This window comes from Schistocerca nitens, chromosome 1 (assembly GCF_023898315.1).
Source record: "Schistocerca nitens isolate TAMUIC-IGC-003100 chromosome 1, iqSchNite1.1, whole genome shotgun sequence".
Taxonomy (NCBI): domain Eukaryota; kingdom Metazoa; phylum Arthropoda; class Insecta; order Orthoptera; family Acrididae; genus Schistocerca; species Schistocerca nitens.
Genome location: NC_064614.1, coordinates 1011801320 through 1011822609, shown reverse-complemented (window position 1 = coordinate 1011822609; position 21290 = coordinate 1011801320). Strand labels below are relative to the sequence as shown.

Below are 21290 nucleotides of genomic sequence, written 5' to 3'. Positions count from 1 at the left end.
TTTAATGAAAAAACTACAAGCTTATGGGGCATTGGAGCAGACCTGCAATTGGATTCAAGATTTTCTTGCAGACAGAACTCAACACATCGCTCTTAATGGAACTAAATCGACAAATGTAAAGGTAATATCCAAAGTACCACAGGGAAGTGTGATAGGACTGTTGCTGGTCACAATATATATAAATGATCTAGTATAAAGTGTTGGACGCTCTTTAAGGCTATTCACGGTTGATGCAGTTGTTTATACCAAAGGAGCAACACCAGAAGATAGTAAGAATTTGCAGAATGACCTGCAAAGAATTGATGAATGGTGCAGACTCTGGAGTTGACCCTGTACGTAAATGAATGTAACATATTGCGCATACATATTAAAAGAAATCCACTACTGTACAGCTACACTATTGATGACAAACAGCTGGAGACAGCGTCTTCCATAAAATATCTAGGTGTAACAATCCAGAGCCACCTTAAGTGGACTGACCACATAAAACAGATAGTGAGAAAAGCAGATACCAGACCGAGATTCATCGGAAGAATCTTGGAAATGTAACTCATCTATCTGGAATACCTATCAGGTAGGACTGATAGAGGAGAGAGAGAGAAGATCCAATGAAGAGTGGCACATTTCATCACAGGATCGTTTAGCTGGTGAGAGAGCGTTACGGAGATGCTAAACAAACTCCACTGGCAGACATTGCAAGAGAGGCATCATGAATCATGGAGAGATTTGATATTGAAATTTCAGGATAGCACTTTTCAGGAGGAGTCAGACAACATATTACTCCCCCCCCCCCCCCCCCCCCCCCCACATACATCTCACATATTGATTACAAGGAGAAAATTCGAGAAATTAGAGCCAGTACAGAAGCTTACCAACAGTCATTCTTCCCATGCACTATTTGTTAGTGGAACAGGGTTGGAAGGATCAGATAGTGGTACCAAAAGTACCCTCGACCACACACCATTACGTGGCTTGCGGAGTATGATGTAGATGTAGATGAATAATACATAAAATAATGAAAAGGCAAGCACTCACCTATAGCTGACTGATGTGTGGCACATAGAAACACTCACCAGAATACAACATTTACACTAGCTTTTGAGGTCTTGTACTTACACTAGCAACAGTGCACACATTCACATTAATACACACAACTGTACAGACACCCAAACACTCACACCTGCAGCCTCACACATTTAAGCTATAGACAAGTGCCTGCTTTCCTGTATTTTACATGATAATGAATATAATTATTTATAAACATAAAATGGTTGGGGGCACATATTATGGCTTGAGCTTTAACTGAAAACTGTAGTTGAATGGATGATGGAGGGGAAGGAGTTCAGCAGCAAGCTGAGACATGAGTATACAAGGCAAATTTTAAATCCTGTAGGATACTGCACTTGTGCTGAAATGAAAAGAATAACTGAAAAGTGACAGGAGTGGAGAACTGCTTCAAATCCACTTTACAGTTGATCACTGAATCAATAACGAAGTCCATTTCTTAATTTTCTATTCTAATACTAAAACCAAAATATTTCTCTTTCGGTGTTACCTTTCAGTTTTTGTTTTCTTTCTGTGAGTAATATGGAGAATTCGTCCTGGCATGTACAGCTGTGTGCGGGAGAATCGTCTAACAGTAAAATCCCTCTCAAAAACGGCAGATTCCTGTAAAATATTCATAAAATAAAATAATTTATCTTGTTTCCTACCTAAGAAGTTCACATATTTGAGAACAAAATGTGACAGATAAAATGTAATCTGCAAAAATTAGCATGTGATTAATAGCAGATAAAGCAAAAAATTAATGAGACTAGATGAAAGGAAAGAAGGTAAATAATCACTATACATTGCTTGTCAAGTTTTATTGTAACTTACTTCTGTCTGCACTGGTGTCATCTTTGTGTTGTTTGTTACTAGTTCACCTTTTTTAACTTCTTTCTAATTGTTATCCTTTCATCTTTTTTTTTGTTTCTTTTAATTATTTTTAGGCAGTACATTTACATATTTTCAGTACTTCATCTTCTCACACCATTTCTTTGTGTCATTAAAACAGTTGTTAACTAGTACAGTTTTAAAGTCTAAGATATTTACACAATTTTCAGTTTTCCATTGCATTTTACACAGAATGAAACAGATTTAATGTAAAATCTAATTTTCTTACTGTTATTATCAGTCTTGTATCCAATGTGAGACCCCATATCAGCAGAAAATGAGTTTCAAGGAGGATTTTTATGAACCCATCCACACACAGTATGATATTCACTGTAATGATATGTGTTGACAGGGACAGCAGAACATGAAGAATAACCATTACTTCTACAATGAGACTGAGTAATGCTGTTGTATGGTGACAGCACACAGTGCAGTGTGGGCTGCTATATGAGGTGGAGCAAGTTAGGCAAGAAAGATGTCACAAACAAATGTTCACCAATTCTCAGGTGTCTGTTGTTTCAACTGCATTAGAGGCTGATCAAGAGAAAACCATATGGTTGTGGTAATAATTCAGTTTGATATATATCACTTTCAATATTTTTTGCAGAATGGAATGGTTTCATTTTTCAGTTTCCATATCCCCAATATGATAATAGCTACTGTATTTTACTCGTACTATGCTTTTGAAAAGAAAAAGAAATGCATAGCAGAAAATGGAGAAAAAACCCTTGATGGAAGCTACTTGTTGCACTTAATGAGTGACAAGGCAGTACTTTTACAGTGCAATCCCTGAGCAACCAGTCAACAAATTACTTAGTTTTTATCCACAGAGTTTTCCATGACCAATTTACATTCCATAATGAACACCAAGCTTACTTTCTTTCCATTTATTCCTGACGGAAGATTGTTTCTTACTTTATTACCGATTCTTTGTTGTGGATACATGTTGTTGTTGTGGTCTTCAGTCCTGAGACTGGTTTGATGCAGTTCTCCATGCTACTCTATCCTGTGCAAGCTTCCTCATCTCTTCAGTCCTGAGACTGGTTTGATGCAGCTCTCCATGCTACTCTATCCTGTGCAACCTTCTTCATCTCCCAGTACTTACTGCAACCTACATCCTTGCCGGCCGGTGTGGCCGTGCGGTTAAAGGCGCTTCAGTCTGGAACCGCGTGACAGCTACGGTCGCAGGTTCGAATCCTGCCTCGGGCATGGATGTGAGTGATGTCCTTAGGTTAGTTAGGTTTAATTAGTTCTAAGTTCTAGGCGACTGATGACCTCAGAAGTTAAGTCGCATAGTGCTCAGAGCCATTTGAACCATTGAACCTACATCCTTCTGAATCTGCTTAGTGTATTCATCTCCTGGTCTCCCTCTACGATTTTTACCCTCCACACTGCCCTCCAATGCTAAATTTGTGACCCCTTGATGCCTCAGAACATGTCCTACCAACCGGTCCCTTCTTCTTGTCAAGTTGTGCCACAAACTTCTCTTCTCCCCTATTCTATTCAATACCTCCACATTAGTTACATGATCTACCCATCTAATCTTCAGCATTCTTCTGTAGCACCACATTTCAAAAGCTTCTATTCTCTTCTTGTCCAAACTATTTATCGTCCATGTTTCACTTCCATACATGGCTACACTCCATACAAATACTTTCAGAAAAATCTTCCTGACACTTAAAACTATACTCAATGATAACATATTTCTCTTCTTCAGAAACGCTTTCCTTGCCATTGCCAGTCTACATTTTATATCCTCTCTACTTCGACCATCATCAGTTATTTTGCTCCCCAAATAGCAAAACACTTTCTCTACTTTAAGTGTCTCATTTCCTAATCTAATTCCCTCAGCATCACCCAATTTAATTCGCCTACATTGCATTTTCCTTGTTTTGCTTTTGTTGATGTTCATCTTATATCCTCCTTTCACGACACTGTCCATTCTGTTCAGCTGCTCTTCCAAGTCCTTTGCTGTCTCTGACAGAATTACAATGTCATTGACGAACCTCCAAGTTTTTATTTCTTCTCCATGTATTTTAATACCTACTCCAAATTTTTCTTTCGTTTCCTTTACTGCTTGCTCAATATACAGATTGAATAACATCGGGGAGAGGCTACAACCCTGTCTCACTCCCTTCCCAACCACTGCTTCCCTTTCACGCCCCTCGACTCTTATAACTGCCATCTGCTTTCTGTACAAATTGTAAATAGCCTTTCGCTCCCTGTATTTTACCCCTGACACCTTTAGAATTTGAAAGAGAGTATTCCAGTCAACATTGTCAAAAGCTTTCTCTAAGTCTACAAATGCTAGAAATGTAGGTTTGCCTTTCCTTAATCTATTTTCTAAGATAAGTTGTAGGGTCAGTATTGCCTCTGTGTTCCAATATTTCTACGGAATCTAAACTGATCTTCCCCGAGGTCCTCTTCTACCAGTTTTCCCATTCATCTGTAAAGAATTCGTGTTAGTATTTTGCAGCTGTGACTTATTAAACTGATAGTTCAGTAATTTTCACATCGGTCAACACCTGCTTTCTTTGGGATTGGAATTAATATATTCTTCTTGAAGTCTGAGGGTATTTTGCCCGTCTCATACATCTTGCTCACCAGATGGTAGAGTTTTGTCATGACTGCCTCTCCCAAGGCCATCAGTAGTTCTAATGGAATGTTGTCTACTCCCGGGGCCTTGTTTCGACTCAGGTCTTTCAGTGCTCTGTCAAACTCTTCACGCAGTATCATATCGCGCATTTCATCTTCATCTACATCCTCTTCCATTTCCATAATATTGTCCTAGAGTACATTGCCCTTGTATAGGCCCTCTATATACTCCTTCCACCTTTCTGCCTTCCCTTCTTTGCTTAGAACTGGGTTGCCATCTGAGCTATTGCTATTCATACAAGTGGTTCTCTTTTCTCCAAAGGTCTCTTTAATTTTTCTGTAGGCAGTAACTATCTTACCCCTAGTGAGACAGGCCTCTACATCCTCTACATCCTCTAGCCATCCCTGCTTAGCAGTTTTGCACTTCCTGTCGATCTCATTTTTGAGACGTTTGTATTCCTTTTTGCCTGCTTCATTTACTGCATTTTTATATTTTCTCCTTTCATCAATGAAATTCAATATTTCTTCTGTTACCCAAGGATTTCTACCAGCCCACGTCTTTTTACCTACTTGATTGTCTGCTGCCTTCACTACTTCATCCCTCAAAGCTACCCATTCTTCTTCTACTGTATTTCTTTCCCCTGTTCCTGTCAATTGTTCCCTTATGCTCTCCCTGAAACTCTGTACAACCTCAGGTTCTTTCAGTTTATCCAGGTCCCATCTCCTTAAATTCCCACCTTTTTGCAGTTTCTTCAGCTTTAATCTACAGTTCATAACCAATAGATTGTGTTCAGAGTCCACATCTGCCCCTGGAAATGTCTTACAATTTTAAACCTGGTTCCTAAATCTCTGTCTTACAATTATATAATCTATCTGATACCTTTTAGTATCTCCAGGGTTGTTCCATGTATACAACCTTCTTTCATGATTCTTGAACCAAGTGCTAGCTATGATTAATTTATGCTCTGTGCAAAATTCTACCAGTCGGCATCCTCTTTCATTTCTTACCCCCAATCTGTATTCTACTACTATGTTTCCTTCTCTCCCTTTTCCTACTCTCGAATTCGAGTCACCCATTACTATGAACTTTTCGTCTCCCTTCACTACCTGAATAATTTCTTTTATCTCATCATACATTTCATCAATTTCTTCATCATCTGCAGGGCTAGTTGGCATATAAACTTGTACTACTGTAGTAGGCATGGGCTTCATGTCTATCTTGGCCACAATAATGCGTTCACTATGCTGTTTGTAGTAGCTTACCCGCACTCCTATTTTTTTATTCATTATTAAACCTACTCCTGCATTACCCCTATTTGATTTTGTATTTATAACCCTGTATTCACCTGACCAAAAGTCTTGTTCCTCCTGCCACCGAACTTCACTAATTCCCACTATATCTAACTTTAACCTATCCATTTCCCTTTTTAAATTTTCTAACCTACCTGCCTGATTAAGGGATCTGACATTCCACGCTCCGATCCGTAGAACGTCAGTTTTCTTTCTCCTGATAACGATGTCCTCCTGAGTAGTCCCCACCCAGAGATATGAATGGGGGACTATTTTACCTCTGGAATATTTTACCCAAGAGGACGCCATCATCATTTAATCATACAGTAAAGCTGCATGCCCTCGGGAAAAATTACAGCTGTAGTTTCCCCTTGCTTTCAGTCGTTCGCAGTACCAGCACAGGAAGGCCGTTTTGGTTAGTGTTACGGGGCCAGATCAGTCAATCATCCAGACTGTTGCCCATGCAACTACTGAAAAGGCTGCTGCCCCTCTTCAGGAACCACATGTTTGTCTGGCCTCTCAACAGATACCCCTCCGTTATGGTTGCACCTACGGTACGTCCATCTGTATCGCTGAGGCACGCAAGCCTCCCCACCGACGGCAAGGTCCATGGTTCATGGGGGGGGGGGGGGGGGGTGGATACATACTCCATTAAAAATACACATATCAAAAATAGCTTTCAATTCTGGTCTCAGTATACTAGCCAACACATGCACAGAAAAGAAATAACTTCCATGGAACTAGAGGGAATCACAGAGGGCAAAAATTGTATGGGTATACAGAAATTTGAGTAGACCCAGAAAGTGATCAAGGATGTTGGTGGTATGTGTACTCTGAAATGAAGAGACTGGCACAGGAGAGGAAGCACCAGCTGCTTGCATCATGCCAATCAGAAGACTGGTGGTGGAAAAAAGTTCTTCAATTGTTTGAAACATGTTTATTGAAATAACTTCTCCTAAAATCATTAATTATGAAGCACAGATTAAAAGTAAGAGGGGTAAAAACTGACAGTGTCAGAAAAAAGTTCACATATTGAACACAGCCATTTTAAGGTTGCGAGACACCCATAACATCAGTGTATGACAAGGTAGGAAGGAAAATTAGGGTGTAATGTCTCATCAACATTGAGGTCATTAGAGGGGATGCGAAGGAAATAGGTTGTGCACTTTCAAATGAATCATCTCGGTATTTGTCTGGAACAATTCACAGAAATCGTAGAAACCTAAATCTGTATGGTCAAATGTGGATGAACTGTCATTCTCCCAAATGCAAGTCCAGTGTGATAACCATTATGCTACCTCACTTTGTGTTTGCTGTAAGTCCCCTATTCAGCAGTATGCACTCACATTTTTAATGTATTGTCTTAGTTTCACATACTTTGTGAAGGTTATTTCTAATAAAATTTTCTTTGACTAATTTAACAACTAATGGATGCTATGCACCTTGCCTTTTGAATTATTATCTGAGCTACACAATCAGCATTCCTCGAGACACTAAAAATACCTGGATACTGACATTTATTAGATCCACTCAAATGAAAAGGATAACAAAAATGTTATGATTATAAATTATTACAGCTTAGGTCAAAAGTAAAATGTATCTTATTATAAACATATGCAATAGAGATCTCTGGCTAGAGAAAAATTACAGCACACTCCATAACTTTGTGCCCCACAATATAGTGTCTCTGCACATGGGTTGGAAAAGCCAAATATACATTATCCTGTGTAGTGGATTCCTAGTACTGCAACATTCAGTAGGAATGAATGGGAGCAATGGGCTATCTGAAATGGTTCAATATTAAAGTATGCATGAAAAACTTTACAGAAATACACTGATGTGTGTAGACAAGCATACTTTAAAGGCAGGCTGTGGCTGTACTCAAAATTAGGGAAAGTAACATAAAACAGGATCATAAAGCCCACACTATGTGAGGTAGATCACCTCTGACTTTAATTCAAATGAATGGACTATTCTTGCTGTCCAACTGTAGCACAAGGTTGTAATAATGCACTGTGGACAATAGTGGAACAGAATATTCAAATAAGACTCTTGTGCCAGATTGTAATACACTGCCTGCCAAAGTGGAGCAATACCAGGCTTGTCAGCTAGTAAATGTATGCAAGAACAATATTCACTGATAACTAATCAGTTATAGTACTGATATTGTTACACGTAATGGCTGCTTATGTTACAGCAATGCCATGAGTCCACAGTTATACTTGCTCACCTTTCTATGCCTTTCTGGTAGGCGCCTCTTGTACCTGATAACAGACTCAAGTGATTAGTTTTCATTAAATAGGCGACAGCTGTGACTCATGAGTCGAGTTCGTGAGCATACAGAGATGGCAAGCTTAGAGATGATGTCATGAAACCTGCTGGTGATTTTAACACATTCTAGTTAGGTCATAATGAGTGCAGGAGTCCCCCAGAAGCTGTAAACCTTTTCATCTTCTTTGTGTGGCTCCTGCTTAAAAGATGAAGGAGAAAAGCAAATCAGCATCTGTTTCAGAAATACTGTCATTGATTTCAAAACTATCATTGTCAATTTCGGAACCAGATTCTTCAAGCAGACCTAGAATTCCCCCCCCATCAGTCAATTGTCCCCCATTTCATGAAAAACTTTTGCAATCAAGACAACTAAGGAAGAACACTGCAACAACAAATGTATTGGAGCTGATCACACCTGTGGTATGCTTTTCAAGACACGTAGCACTTTGCGGAAGCAGGATCACCCATCTAGTGGCTCTCCAAAGTACTAAAAAAGTGAACAACTGACTTCAACCTGTCACTGGTCAGAAATAATGCATCGTGGTGTAACAAACAGCAAATCTGCACTCAGAAATTCTTTGAGCACTGACTATTAGGGAGATCACAAGGCACCCATAATTTCTACGGGCAACAGGCAGTGAATGGAATGTGTCAAAGACAGTATACAGAGCTCATTTCTGATTCCTGAGGACTATTTTCTCTTCTACGAACTGGTACTTGTCTTTTCTTTTAAGCTCTTGAGAAAATGAGCTAAACTTGTGTTTCTCTACACGTATCCATTCAATATGCAAATGATATTCTGCCAGGCATAACACATCGGGGGACAAAACAATCAGTCTTTCACACTTTTTGTTACTAATATTAAAGGACCTTTCATTTTATTTGGGAAACTCCTCCCAGTCTGATTAAACACATCAAATTTATATTCGCTCTCAAATTTGGCCTCAACAAAGCTTCAGCACTTTTTGCTTATAGAGCAGTGTGGGAAGGGGTCCAGTTTCTTCCTATAGATCTGTATTTTGATTTTCTTAACTCAAACGACATAGAGTGGACACTGGTTGGTTGGTTGGTTGGTTTTGGGGAAGGAGACCAGACAGCATGGTCATCGGTCTCATCGGATTAGGGAAGGATGGGGAAGGAAGTCGGCCGTGCCCTTTCAGAGGAACCATCCCGGCATTTGCCTGGAGTGATTTAGGGAAATCACGGAAAACCCAAATCAGGATGGCCGGACGCGGGATTGAACCGTCGTCCTCCCGAATGCGAGTCCAGTGTCTAACCACTGCGCCACCTCGCTCGGTGAGTGGACACTGGAAACTTTGAGAGTAGAGCAGATACTGTTCTGGCTGTATACCAAGTAGCTGACAGGATGTTAAACTCTTACTTTCCTTTTGCTCCAAGTGAATGTTCTAGTAATTACAAATGCAAAAGTTGTCCTCCAGTGGCTTTAAGGTGCAGGCTGATACACATTTGCTAAAAACCAACTAATGAATGATGCATCAGTGATATACAATGGCAAATGTCCCACATGTTCTAGATATTTGTTAAGCTTCAAACTAATATTTGTAATAAAAAAATTTCATATACGGTTTGACTAATGAAAACAGCAACAATGTCAGATTTGTCCCACAATTTCTAAATTCTCTTCATGCAGCAGTCCTCAAAAACATTTCTACGAGTGAAGAACTATGCAGCTTTTTGTCTTCTTGAAGTAACTGGACAGTAGAAGGACAAGGATTAGTACCACAACAGAAAAAAAAGATCGTAGCAGAGACGGTGCTGCACACAATACCAGACTGCTCAAAGCCTAGTAGAAATTATTATTATTATTATTATTATTATTATTATTATTATTGAGGTCTCTTTGTTACCTTAGGTGATGGCAGAGGTTTGGGAAACGTCATGGAGCCTGAACTGGAAAACTAGTAGCTAAAGATTTACATGTGGGAATGCTCACTTTGTGCTTTATGCCATGAATAAGTCTCTCCAAGCTGTATTTGTCAGCCAGTTACTTGCCTGTGTGAGTTAATCTTAACATGCTTATTGATTCTTTTGAATACATTGAATGCAATGTGACTAAATAGAAATTTTAAAAGGTGCTTTGGACTGCTACAGCCCACTCTCTTAGCTGGAACCAGTATTTCATCTTTGATAAGGAAAGGGGGGTGGCTGAACACTGACTTATGTGGATGAGTGACTGTCAGATTGGTCATTCTGAACATTCATTTACAGAGACCTGCTGCAGACTGAAGGATCTTCTTGCCTCTTTTTTTTTTTTTTTAATCTGTTTATGCCCTCATTTGCATTTTATTGCCTTTACTGACAGACTGTATATGGTCTCTTTCAGTGTCCTACACACATTGCCCACAGTCATGGGGCACTGAAGCTGATGAGGTCAGGTGATCTTAAGTCAGCTGATCAATAGTATTTCCTGAATATCTGCCACAATTTGGCTTATATGACTTTTCTAACCATGTCTTATTGTTATTGCTTTTCCATATCTTTCAACTCCTGCTAGTCTCTGTGCCACAGCCAGCCAATTCCAAATGAAGTTTCTAGTTTTATTGTAACCAATAATGTATAGGCGATATATGAAACTGTTACAGTTTTTAATGTTGTTTACTGTAACACTCAGATATGATGAATTATGACACCAAAAATGAAAACAAAATACAGAACATCACACTGCAGTCCATTCCTCATTATTTCAATGGTAATATCCACATGAAAGACATTCAGAGTACAAGGGAATCAAATCTATTTTTTGTTATTTTGGACTTATTCCACTTTTAAGACTTACTGATGAAGTAGCTTTCAGAGCATAAAAGATTTATGTCCAGATATTGTACATAAGTGCTGTATGATTGGCATCACTATTGAGCATAGGAGGAAGTAGCCTTTTGTTCAGAGCACAATGGGAACATATCCACTGCCAAAGTCTGAATGGTTTCTTTTATTGACATGTGAGCTCTAATCAAAGTAGACTGATCATTATGAGAACAATATTTTATGGTACCTTTACAGTAATTGTTACACTAACACATTTTTCTTTTAATGCAGGAGATGACACAGCTGCTGAGGGGTGGAACTTCTGCAGTAGCTGACAATAATGTCTGCAGTCAAGATCGGACAGAATGCACAGAGCAGAGTAAGAAGACACTCTCAACATCCTGAGAAATGGAAGAGGAGACTTATGCAATGGCAGTGAAACTGTGGGCAAGAGTATACTACAAGGAAGCTGTAAGAGTTCCAACTAAAAGCCTTCCTGTTAATGAACCCCTCCCCCCCCCCCTCCCACCGCCCCTGATGCACCAGGATACTGCATGTTGCAATGTCACAATTAACTCAAATAAGAAGAGAGAGGAAACATATTTCATTCCTTCTGTTACTGCAGTGATTACAGTTGGCAAAATGTGTACTTTAGGGGACTTGTTCAGTCAGGCCTGATTATCAGGTGTCAGAATAATTGGTTCTGGAAATCCAAAAGATTTTAGCTTGAAATATTTTTGATGGACTGGAGAAAGATTTAGGGTGTGTAGCCTCTACATGTAATAAAATAATCATATATTCAAACAGTTGTGCTGGGCAAAACAGACTTTAAAATGTCATTGTCTCTTACGAAGTTATATCAAGATCCCAGTGTGAAGTCTCAACCATTGATCACAAATTCTTGGTATCAGAAAACTCTTACTTACTTAATGATAGTGTCTTTGGTTTAGTGGAGAAAGCCAGTAGGAAAATTTTGTGATTTACACACTAAAGGATTGTATCGATATTGTTGGAAAAGCAAAGGAAATGTCCCCCAGATCTGAGGTCATTGAAATGAAATTCTCAGACTTATTATCTATTGGAAGCTTGGAGAACTCAGTAATGAACAGAAATAAATGGTTGGTGGTTATGGCTTCAAATGGCTGACTATGAGGTGGTAACATTCTGAAATAGAACTTTCTTTAACCTTGATGTTTAAGCAGATTCAGAACTGATGTGCCATTTAATGAAATTGTCTTAAGAAAGAAACCCACCCATTCCATGACATACTTTTTATAACATCCAGCAGGGTCCTATTGTATTCAGTAACAAGTATACCAGTAACAACAGTGAAGAAAAAGTACACACAGACTTACTGCTATATATACCAACTTGAATCACCATTTTGCAAGAATCTCCTGTGTGACACTGCCACAAGAGCTTCCTCAGCTTTGCAAGAGCAAGGAGATGAAAGTGAATATTTTTTATTCAAATCTGAATTGCATGACTTCCTGCTGGAAACATTGCTTACAAGCAGACACCGGGAATAAAATTAAAATTATATATTCAAAAAATGTGTTTTCATTACCAGTACTGTTTTCTTAATGAAACTTGTAGAGTAGAATCAAGAGGAAGATACAAGTGCAATACCATTCAGTACACAAAAGAATCAAATTCAAAATTTTACTTTTCTATTCAAGGTAGCATGTAACATACTTAAATTTACCCTTACTCAGTATGAGAATACATTATATAAAATGTATTTTGTCATTTAAACTTTTTAAAACTGCATAAACTTTTTCCTGTAATTAATTATCCAGAAAAGACTTCATGTTTATTTTTCTCAAAATTCTCTTACTGTAACTTGATTCCCTTGTGCGCTGAATGCCCCATTATGTTTCCTAGTTCAATATAATTTGATTTAAAAATATGTTCAGCAAAATATAATTTGTGAATGATTTAAAACATACGTTCATTAGGTTGTAATTCCTGATGAGATAATCAGGCACTGTTTTGGTCTTTGTAGTTAACATAGTAAAGGTGTTTTTCTTTTTCTATTAATTGTGAGATGTACTAAAATGAAATATAATAAATATTGTGAAATGAAATACTGTCAATAGTACACTGTACAAATATCCTTTATTCATTGTGTGATTGGCCAATTTCAAGACTAAGTCATTTTCAAGCACCTACAAAAGAATACAGAATATGGTGTACTACATTAAATATATACACCATGGAAAACCATTAAACATCACTCAATTGTGTTTAAATTCTATAGAAGCTGTCTTGTTTGTACATAAGCACTATGCAATATGTTGTATGTGTTGGGGTATACAATCGAAAACACATTTCATATGTGAAGCCATTTATGAAATACTTCATCTACATTACAATCTATGAATGAAAACATCATTCTACAAGTGTATGACCATGTCATCTCATGTGTAAATCAGAAGACTTCTACATACAGACTACAGTTGAAATCAGTTGTTCTTATTTCTAATGAAGATACAGTCAAAGATAACATATATGACTATTGATAATGTACATCTTTGTATATTACACGCTTAAATGGAAGTTAATCTTGTGTACAAAAACAGATTTTATGAAACATATATTACACCGAAATACATTAATGAAACATATTTTACAATGCCAAAGTGGTATATACAGAATTATACATTATAAAACAATATTTATACAAATTCAAGGTACAAATCCAAGTTTGTATTTAAATAAGAATGAGTATAAAATAGTTAAAAGCATGACATAGCATGAGGATAATTTAATTTACAAATTCTTAGTTTTGTCAAGAATAAGATAGGGATCAGAGAGAAATAGATACTATTATATTATCCGTATGATATGCTGGACCAAAACTTTGTTTTACAGATAATTATGGTTTACTTTATGTCCATAATGGTAGCAATCTGAATAATATATACACTACTTAGTTTAATTATATTGTGAATAATGCTGTACTTACATGGTTTATATTTTATTAATAACTTAATCATGGCTATATTTTATATTCATTTTTATTAACTTTAATTTAGCTAGAGCACATATCAACTACCATATTGTACTAAACTGGGTATACAAGTTGCTTTTGTACGTGGTGCCTCTTACTTCAGTAATTGTTTGACATATCATTTGATTTCTAACATGTACATCTCTATTACTTGGTGTATTGTCATGTTTTATATTCTGAAGTGCTGTAACAATATTTACAGGCATATGGATCACCTTGGATTGTACATCAGTGATTAGAAAGTTGTGTATTATAGTCATTATTACTGTACACCTTGCACTGCTGCATTTAGTGAAAGTACGTACGATATGTTCATGTGTCATTCATGTTTAACTTTTCATCCCTCACACACTTCATAAATAATGAGATGTACATTACCTGAGTTTCAGTTATATGCTGCTTTAATGATTATGCTGCACTGAGAAGTAACAGAAATATGTATAAGTGTAAAGCAGGCATTGTATACATTTATTATATTTCATTGTGCTGGTGTACTTCTTCCCCAAGGCTATATGTATTGCATTTTAGACGAATAATATCATAGTCCCTACCCCTCCCTGATCCTTATCTTATCCTTAACAAAACAGAGACTTTGCATATTATTTTACCACTATGCTATGTTGTTCTTATAACCATTTTGTACTGATTCTCACTAAAAATACATATTTGGATTTGTACCTTCAATATGTACAAATATTATTTTATAATGTATATTTCTATGTATACCACTTTCACATAACAACATGTTTCATTAATCTATTTTGATGTAACATATGTTTCATAAAATCTGTTTTTGTACATAAGATCAACTTCCATGTATTGGCATACCTGCAAAGCACATAATATACAAAGATCTGTTATCTTTGACTGTATCTTTGCTAGAAATTAGAACAGCTGATTTCAACTGTAGTCTGTACATGGAAGTCTTATGGTTTACATATGAGATGACATGGTTATATGCCTGTAGGAAGATGTTTTTTCTTAGACTGTACTGTAGATGAAATATTTCACAAATTGCTTCACATACAGAATTTGTTTTCCAGTGCAGTGTGGCAACTCAGATTTGGAAAAAAAATCCTGAGAATTCCAGGTGTGAGGAGGAAGATGGTGTCAAGAAGCTCCTCATAAATTAATGGAGAGTGGTGGGTGGGTGTCGGAGGGCATGCAGCATACCACAGTAATGACTTTTCTTTCTTCTCAGCTGAGCTACATATCAGCCATAAGCAGTAGTTTAGCTGAAGTTTTGAAACACCAGTAATTTATATGGAATAATGTTTATATAATTAACAGACTTTGAAGTATTAAGTATTTTAAATTTTGTTATTTATAAAACTCAATAAAATCGTGTTTCAGTTTTATGAAATTACCTGAGATTTCCACAATTTTTCCACTTGAAATGAAATTCCCTGAGAATTACAGGTTTTTCAGAAGAAATGCCACTATGAAATGTATGTCACAACACATATAACATGTTCCATAATGCTTATGCATAAGTAAGTAAGACTGCTTCTATAAAATTTCAACATACTTGTAGTGATGTTTATGATTTTCCATGGTGTATATGTTTAATGTAATACATGACCATGTTATGAATTCTTTTGTAGATGCTTGAAAACAATAGCATCAAAATCAGCTGATCACATAACGAATAAAGGATAAACTGTACAGCCTATTATGGACAATGTTTTCTTTCACAAAATTCTTGGGAGACTGTGGACCTACACTTGAACAAAATATTCAATAAAATAAACAACTAGGTAATAGATAAAGTGTGCCACAAACTGCAAACTGTTAAAACTTCTATTTTAGGGCTGGTTTTAGTGACATGCATCAATTTATTCTTTAGTGAGCTTTCAGGCTAGCTCACAGTTATATACAGTACTAAGTGAAGTTGTACAAGCACTTCTACAGCTCAGACTGTTCTGAAACTAATTTCTGTGTATAAGGATACCTCACCATACAATGCTCTCGAGTTAGCTGTAACAGCCCTTCAATTTATATAGTTTGTTAGTTATAAGGAGCTCTGTTTACAATAAAATAAATTGCAGCATATCAAATATACTCACACTGGGGGGCAATGTCTCTGATGTATTAAGTAGCAGAGGTAAATGCCCTGTTGTGTTAGGAACAGGTGCATCACTCTTCCATGTAGTTTCCAGATCACGGGCCGGTATGCCAAAAAGTGCATATCCAAAGCCATTCAGAAGAATACGATACTGGAGAAAATTTTAGAATGAGAAACACAGCACAGAAAAATGTGGCAGGATAACAAATAAAATGTCAATCAATATTTAAACAATGGAAAATCTTGGACTGAATAACAACAAAATGTCTTTGATCACAATATTAAGTCTGTGGTATTGATAGCTATGATGCCACGGCATAAATACAAGTTCTAAAGTTGGCACTACGACAACACCGACAACAGTGCACTCTAGCCAGAGCGGGAGAGCTCTACGAGCTCCGCTCCATATTCTTCCCATTTGACCAAAAGCGGACAGCCAGGACACTTCACTTCAGCTTTGCACTTCAGGGAAAAGTTATGTATTGCTCTTGTTGCTAAAGTAAAGGTGATTTTAATTCACACTGCAGTACCAAGAGATTTTCACCTTTTCCTGCTCCTTCCCACATGCCGCCTTCCAGGAGGGATACAAAAGTTGGTGATGAGGACTCCCCTTTCCCTTCCTATCATTTCCTTTTTTTGCTCGGTACTGCTTTCTTTTCATGCTAGCCTCCGTATAAGACTTTCAATTCTGTAAACCATGGCTTCGCCGCAGGAACAGGCTTTGCTGTCCGATCTTGTATGTTTTCAGGTCACACTACAAACTGCAGCTACTTTGGCACCTCCGATGCCACTGCCTGTACCAACGCCGTCACCGACGGCACTGCCTTTTCGTGCCTTCAATCCTGATGTTAAATGCTGGCCAGAATACATCGCCCAGCTTGAGGCACACTTCGCAGGATACAACATACCAGGTACAGAGCGGCTTGATTTTTTCATTGCCAACGCGGGTGTTGTGTTATAACGTGTGCTTGTGAAATTGTTTCCCACCACCCGCCCAGAAACTAAAACTTACGATGAAGTGATTGATGCTTTGAGCTCCCACTTTCATGATAGTGTCAATGTGGTAGCCGCACGCTACAAATTCTTTCATTTCCAGTGTGGCCCTACTCAGTCCAATAAAGCTCGGTTAGCGGACATTCAGGGACTAACATCTGATTGTGACTTTAATTGCTCATGTGGTCACTCATATGCGGACATAATGACTAGAGATGCTATTGCGCAGAATGTGGCAGATGACCACATCTGCGAACAAATCCTCAGACTTAAAAACCCGTCTTTGCAGGAAGTAGTGGACTTGCTAGACATACAAGATACATTGTACATGGCTACTTCCACATTCAACGTGACTCTTTGTCTGGCCCCAGCACCGCCAGCCAAGCCGCATCGCTTGTGAACAAGTAAACATGTTTCACGCCAGGCACTCACTAAGAAACTGAAATCATGTCTGAACTGCTTTTGTGCCAACCCACGGGACAGTTGCCCATCCCGTCAAGCACAATGTTATTTTTGTATTAAGAAAGGACACGTGCAAGCTGTGTGTAGTAAGAGAAACACTAATTCACAACTTGTCTCCCATTTGTGTGACTCGTGTGAGCATCACTGCAACAGAAACTGTCGTAATCATGATTCACATCAGCCTATGGTTATTAACGCCATTTATTCAAACCCTTCTGCTTCATGTGCTTCGACTGCTCATCGTGTGAATCAAGTTTTGCCAGACACTTCCTATTGCATTCAGAGCGATTCATGGAAACTTTTTGTGACTTTGCACATTTGTGGCTGTTCTGTTTGCATGCAGCTGGACAGTGGTGCATCAGTTTCGTTACTGAACAAATCAACATATGACTTGCTTGGTTCACCCCCACTTCGTCATTCGCATTCCACGTTGACTGCATTTACTGGACAAGAAATCTAAGTGCTCAGCGTGTGTAGTTTGCCAGCTACGTATGGTGCAATGACCCGTACAGTGCCTTTCCATGTGCTCCACTCTCGTGATGCTACAAACATTTTTGACATGGACACATTTGAACTTTCTGGCCTCGCAATTCAGGACACTCTGCTTTGCATCAACACTAGTGACCATGCAGATAGTGTTGCCGCACTATGCGATGATTTTGCTGAACTGTTTACTGATGGCCTTGGTTGTGCCATGGACTTTGCAGAGAATGTTGTAGTTAAAGAAAATGCCATGTCTATTTTCCGGCATGCACGCCTGGTACCACACGCACTGCACGACACCGTAGCTCTTGAACTTATGCATTTGCAAGACAGTGGTGTCATTGAACCTGTTTCTGCTTCGCCATGGGCTTCGCGTATAGTGTGTGTGAAGAAACTAAACGGTCGTCTCCGTATTTGTGCTGACTTTAAGTCTACAGTATATCCTCAGACAGTGGTAGCTACGTTTCCCTTACCGCGTCCTGAAGACATTTTGATAAGCTTGGTGCGGGAAAATTCTTTTCCATGATTAACTTGCGGGATGCATACTTCCAGACTCCACTAGACGAACAGTCACAGTGCTATTTTGTGATCAACACCCACCTTGGATTGTTCAAGTTTCGCCACCTTCCGTTTGGGTGTGCTTCGGCTCCTGCTATTTTTCAGTCTTACTTGCAGCAGCTGTGTGCCACTGTTGCTGACTGTTCTGACTATCTGGACGATATGGTTGTATCAGGTTGCACCTCTGATGAACATTTGCAGAATTTGCGTGCCTTATTTACTACACTTTTGCAGGCAGGACTCAAGTGTATCAGAGACAAGTGCAAATTTTTTCAAACTGAGATTCAGTATTTAGGACATATGATTGGACAGGGTATCCACCCCTCGCTGTCACATCTCAGTGTGATTAGAGACTTGCCAGGACCCAGGAACTTGAAAGAACTTCAGTCTGTGTTGTGCAAAATCACATATTATATTCGATTTATACCAAATGCAGCACAGATTGCAGCACCTTTGCATTGCCTTCGGCGTAAGAACATTCCTCTTGTTTGGTCTTCGGAATGTGACGCTGCTTTCCACAAGCTCAAATCTGCTTTGTTGAGTGATCACTGTTTGATTCCTTTCAATCCCTCCAAACCAGTTGTTTTGGCTGTCGATGCATCTTCTCACCATCGGAGCGGTTCTCTTGCACTGCATTAATTCTGTCGATTGCCTGATCACTTTTGTGTCTAAGTTGCTCAATTCTGCCCAGCAAAACTATTCTCAAATTGAGAAAGAAGATTTAGCTATTGTCTATGGAGTGACTAAGTTTCATGATTTTTTGTACGGTCGCAAGTTCTATTTGGTTACCGACCATAAGCCTTTGACGTCATTGTTCCACCCGTCAAAGCCAGTTCCGGCCTGTGCTGCACAAAAGTTGCAACGATGGTCTTTGTTTTTGTCTAACTACAATTACGAAATCTTGTTTTGGCCTAGGGCCCAGCATGGCAATGTTGATGCTTTGTCTCGTCTACCTATTGGTCCGGACAACGTGTTTGATTCTTCTGAATTGTCATGCATGTTTATTGATTCACAAGATAAGGAATTAGCTGATGGTTTTCCAATGGATTTTCATCGCATTGCTTCCATGACAGCTGCTGATGCTTCTTTGAAGATTCTTTTGCACTATATTCATACTCAATGGCCTCCATCTGCTACGCACATTCAAGATCCTCTTGTACGGCGTTACTTTGCGCAGTGTCACAACTTGTCTGTACACCACGGTATTATCTTGTTATGAACTGACAATGATCAGTCTCGTGTGGTTGTACCTGGTTCGTTGCAGTCAGAAATCCTCAGGTTGCTGCACACTGGTCATTGGGGTATAGTGCGGGTGAAGCAATTAGCATGTCGTCACTGCACTTGGGTCGGCATTGATAAACAAATTGAGAATTTACTTGCTAACTGTCGCTCTTGTGTGGAGCATCAATCTGCTCCCCACCAGCACTTCTTTGCATGGCCGACTCCTACTGCACCTTGGCAGGGACACCTGCTGGTCGATAGTTATTGATGCATACAGCAACTTTCCTTTTGTTGTACCTACCTATGTCTTCTACTACGCCGGCCGCGGTGGCTGTGCAGTTCTAGGCGCTCAGTCCGGAACCGCGTGACTGCTACGGTCGCAGGTTCGAATCCTGCCTCGGGCATGGATGTGTGTGATGTCCTTAGGTTAGTTAGGTTTAAGTAGTTCTAAGTTCTAGGGGACTGATGACCACAGATGTTAAGTCCCATAGTGCTCAGAGCCATTTGAACCATCTTCTACTACGTCTGCCAGTACTATTCAGACTTTGACGTCTATTTTTTGCATCAAGGGCCTTCCTGAAGTTATTGTCTCAGACAACAGCCCACAATTTGTGTCCTCAGAGTTTGAAACGTTCTCTGCTGCTAATGGCAGGTGCGAGTATGCACTCTGGACTTTCCTTGTTTCCTATGGTTCTCAGCTGCGTGGCACCCATTCCCCAGTGGAATTGCTACACAGCCACGCCCATCGGTCGCTCCTGCAGCTATTGCACCCGCTGCTGCATGCTCCCGCTGCTTTGCCTCGTTCTGGCTTGGCGCCGTATGCTTTGGTGTTCTATCATGTTTTTTCTGGCAGGCAGTGCTGGGAGCAGGGCTGCATTCTTTGCCAGCTTGGATGCGGCTTATTTGTCATTTCTGGCCCCTCCGACACTATCAAGCGACACTGGAACCAGATTTGTTTGTGCCATCCTCAGTTTTCTGCCACTGATTGTTTTCCAGCAGAACTGGACGCTTTGTGGCTCCTGCTGCCTCAGCCCACGACTCCACCGATGGCGCCTCTGCAACTCGCACCTCCATGGGCGTGCCTGCTGTCATCGCCGGTGCGGCCGGTCCGGTCACCTGCACCAGACGGGCGCCTCTCGCTGCTGCCATGGCCCTACCTTCAGCCACCACCACATTCCTCCACGGTGCTGGAAACTATGGACACTGAGGCTGCTGTCACGCCACTGCCGCCGCTGCCACAACCGTCGTTGTCGTCGCTCGTGGAGGTCGTTACTCCACCTCCTCATCCGAGCATACCCAGTGGTGGTGCGCGGCCTATGCAGGTTTTCCACAGGAGGTTTTCCTCACCCCCCTTGTGAGCAATTCGTGGTCATGGGTGGACAGCGCACCCCGGCAGTTCCGCTGTCTGCCCCCTCAGCTGCGCCGCCCCGGGTCCCTCCACCCGCCGTCAGAAACCAAACTCAATGATGGTGCATTGTTTCAGGAGGTAGGGATGTGGTATTGATAGTTACAATGCGATGGCATATATACAAGTTCTAAAGTTGGCACTATGACAGACACCAATGACAGTGCACTCTAGCCGGAGTGGGAGGGCTCTACGAGCCCATATTCTTCCCATTTGATCAAGAGCAGATGGCT

At 39.6% G+C, this 21290-nt stretch overlaps 1 protein-coding gene across 4 annotated transcripts in view; it reads right to left on the bottom strand.

The window, feature by feature from the left end:
* The window catches only part of LOC126195693 (diacylglycerol lipase-beta-like), a 903756-nt gene that overhangs the window by 20301 nt on the left and 862165 nt on the right, over positions 1-21290 (bottom strand). For all 4 annotated transcript variants that reach the window (XM_049934332.1, XM_049934324.1, XM_049934338.1 and 1 more), the window contains 2 exons: positions 15937-16086; positions 1556-1668 (listed from right to left, as the gene is read on the bottom strand). In XM_049934332.1, coding sequence (XP_049790289.1) covers positions 1556-1668; positions 15937-16086 — 263 coding nt within the window. The remainder of the gene's footprint in view (positions 1-1555; positions 1669-15936; positions 16087-21290) is intronic.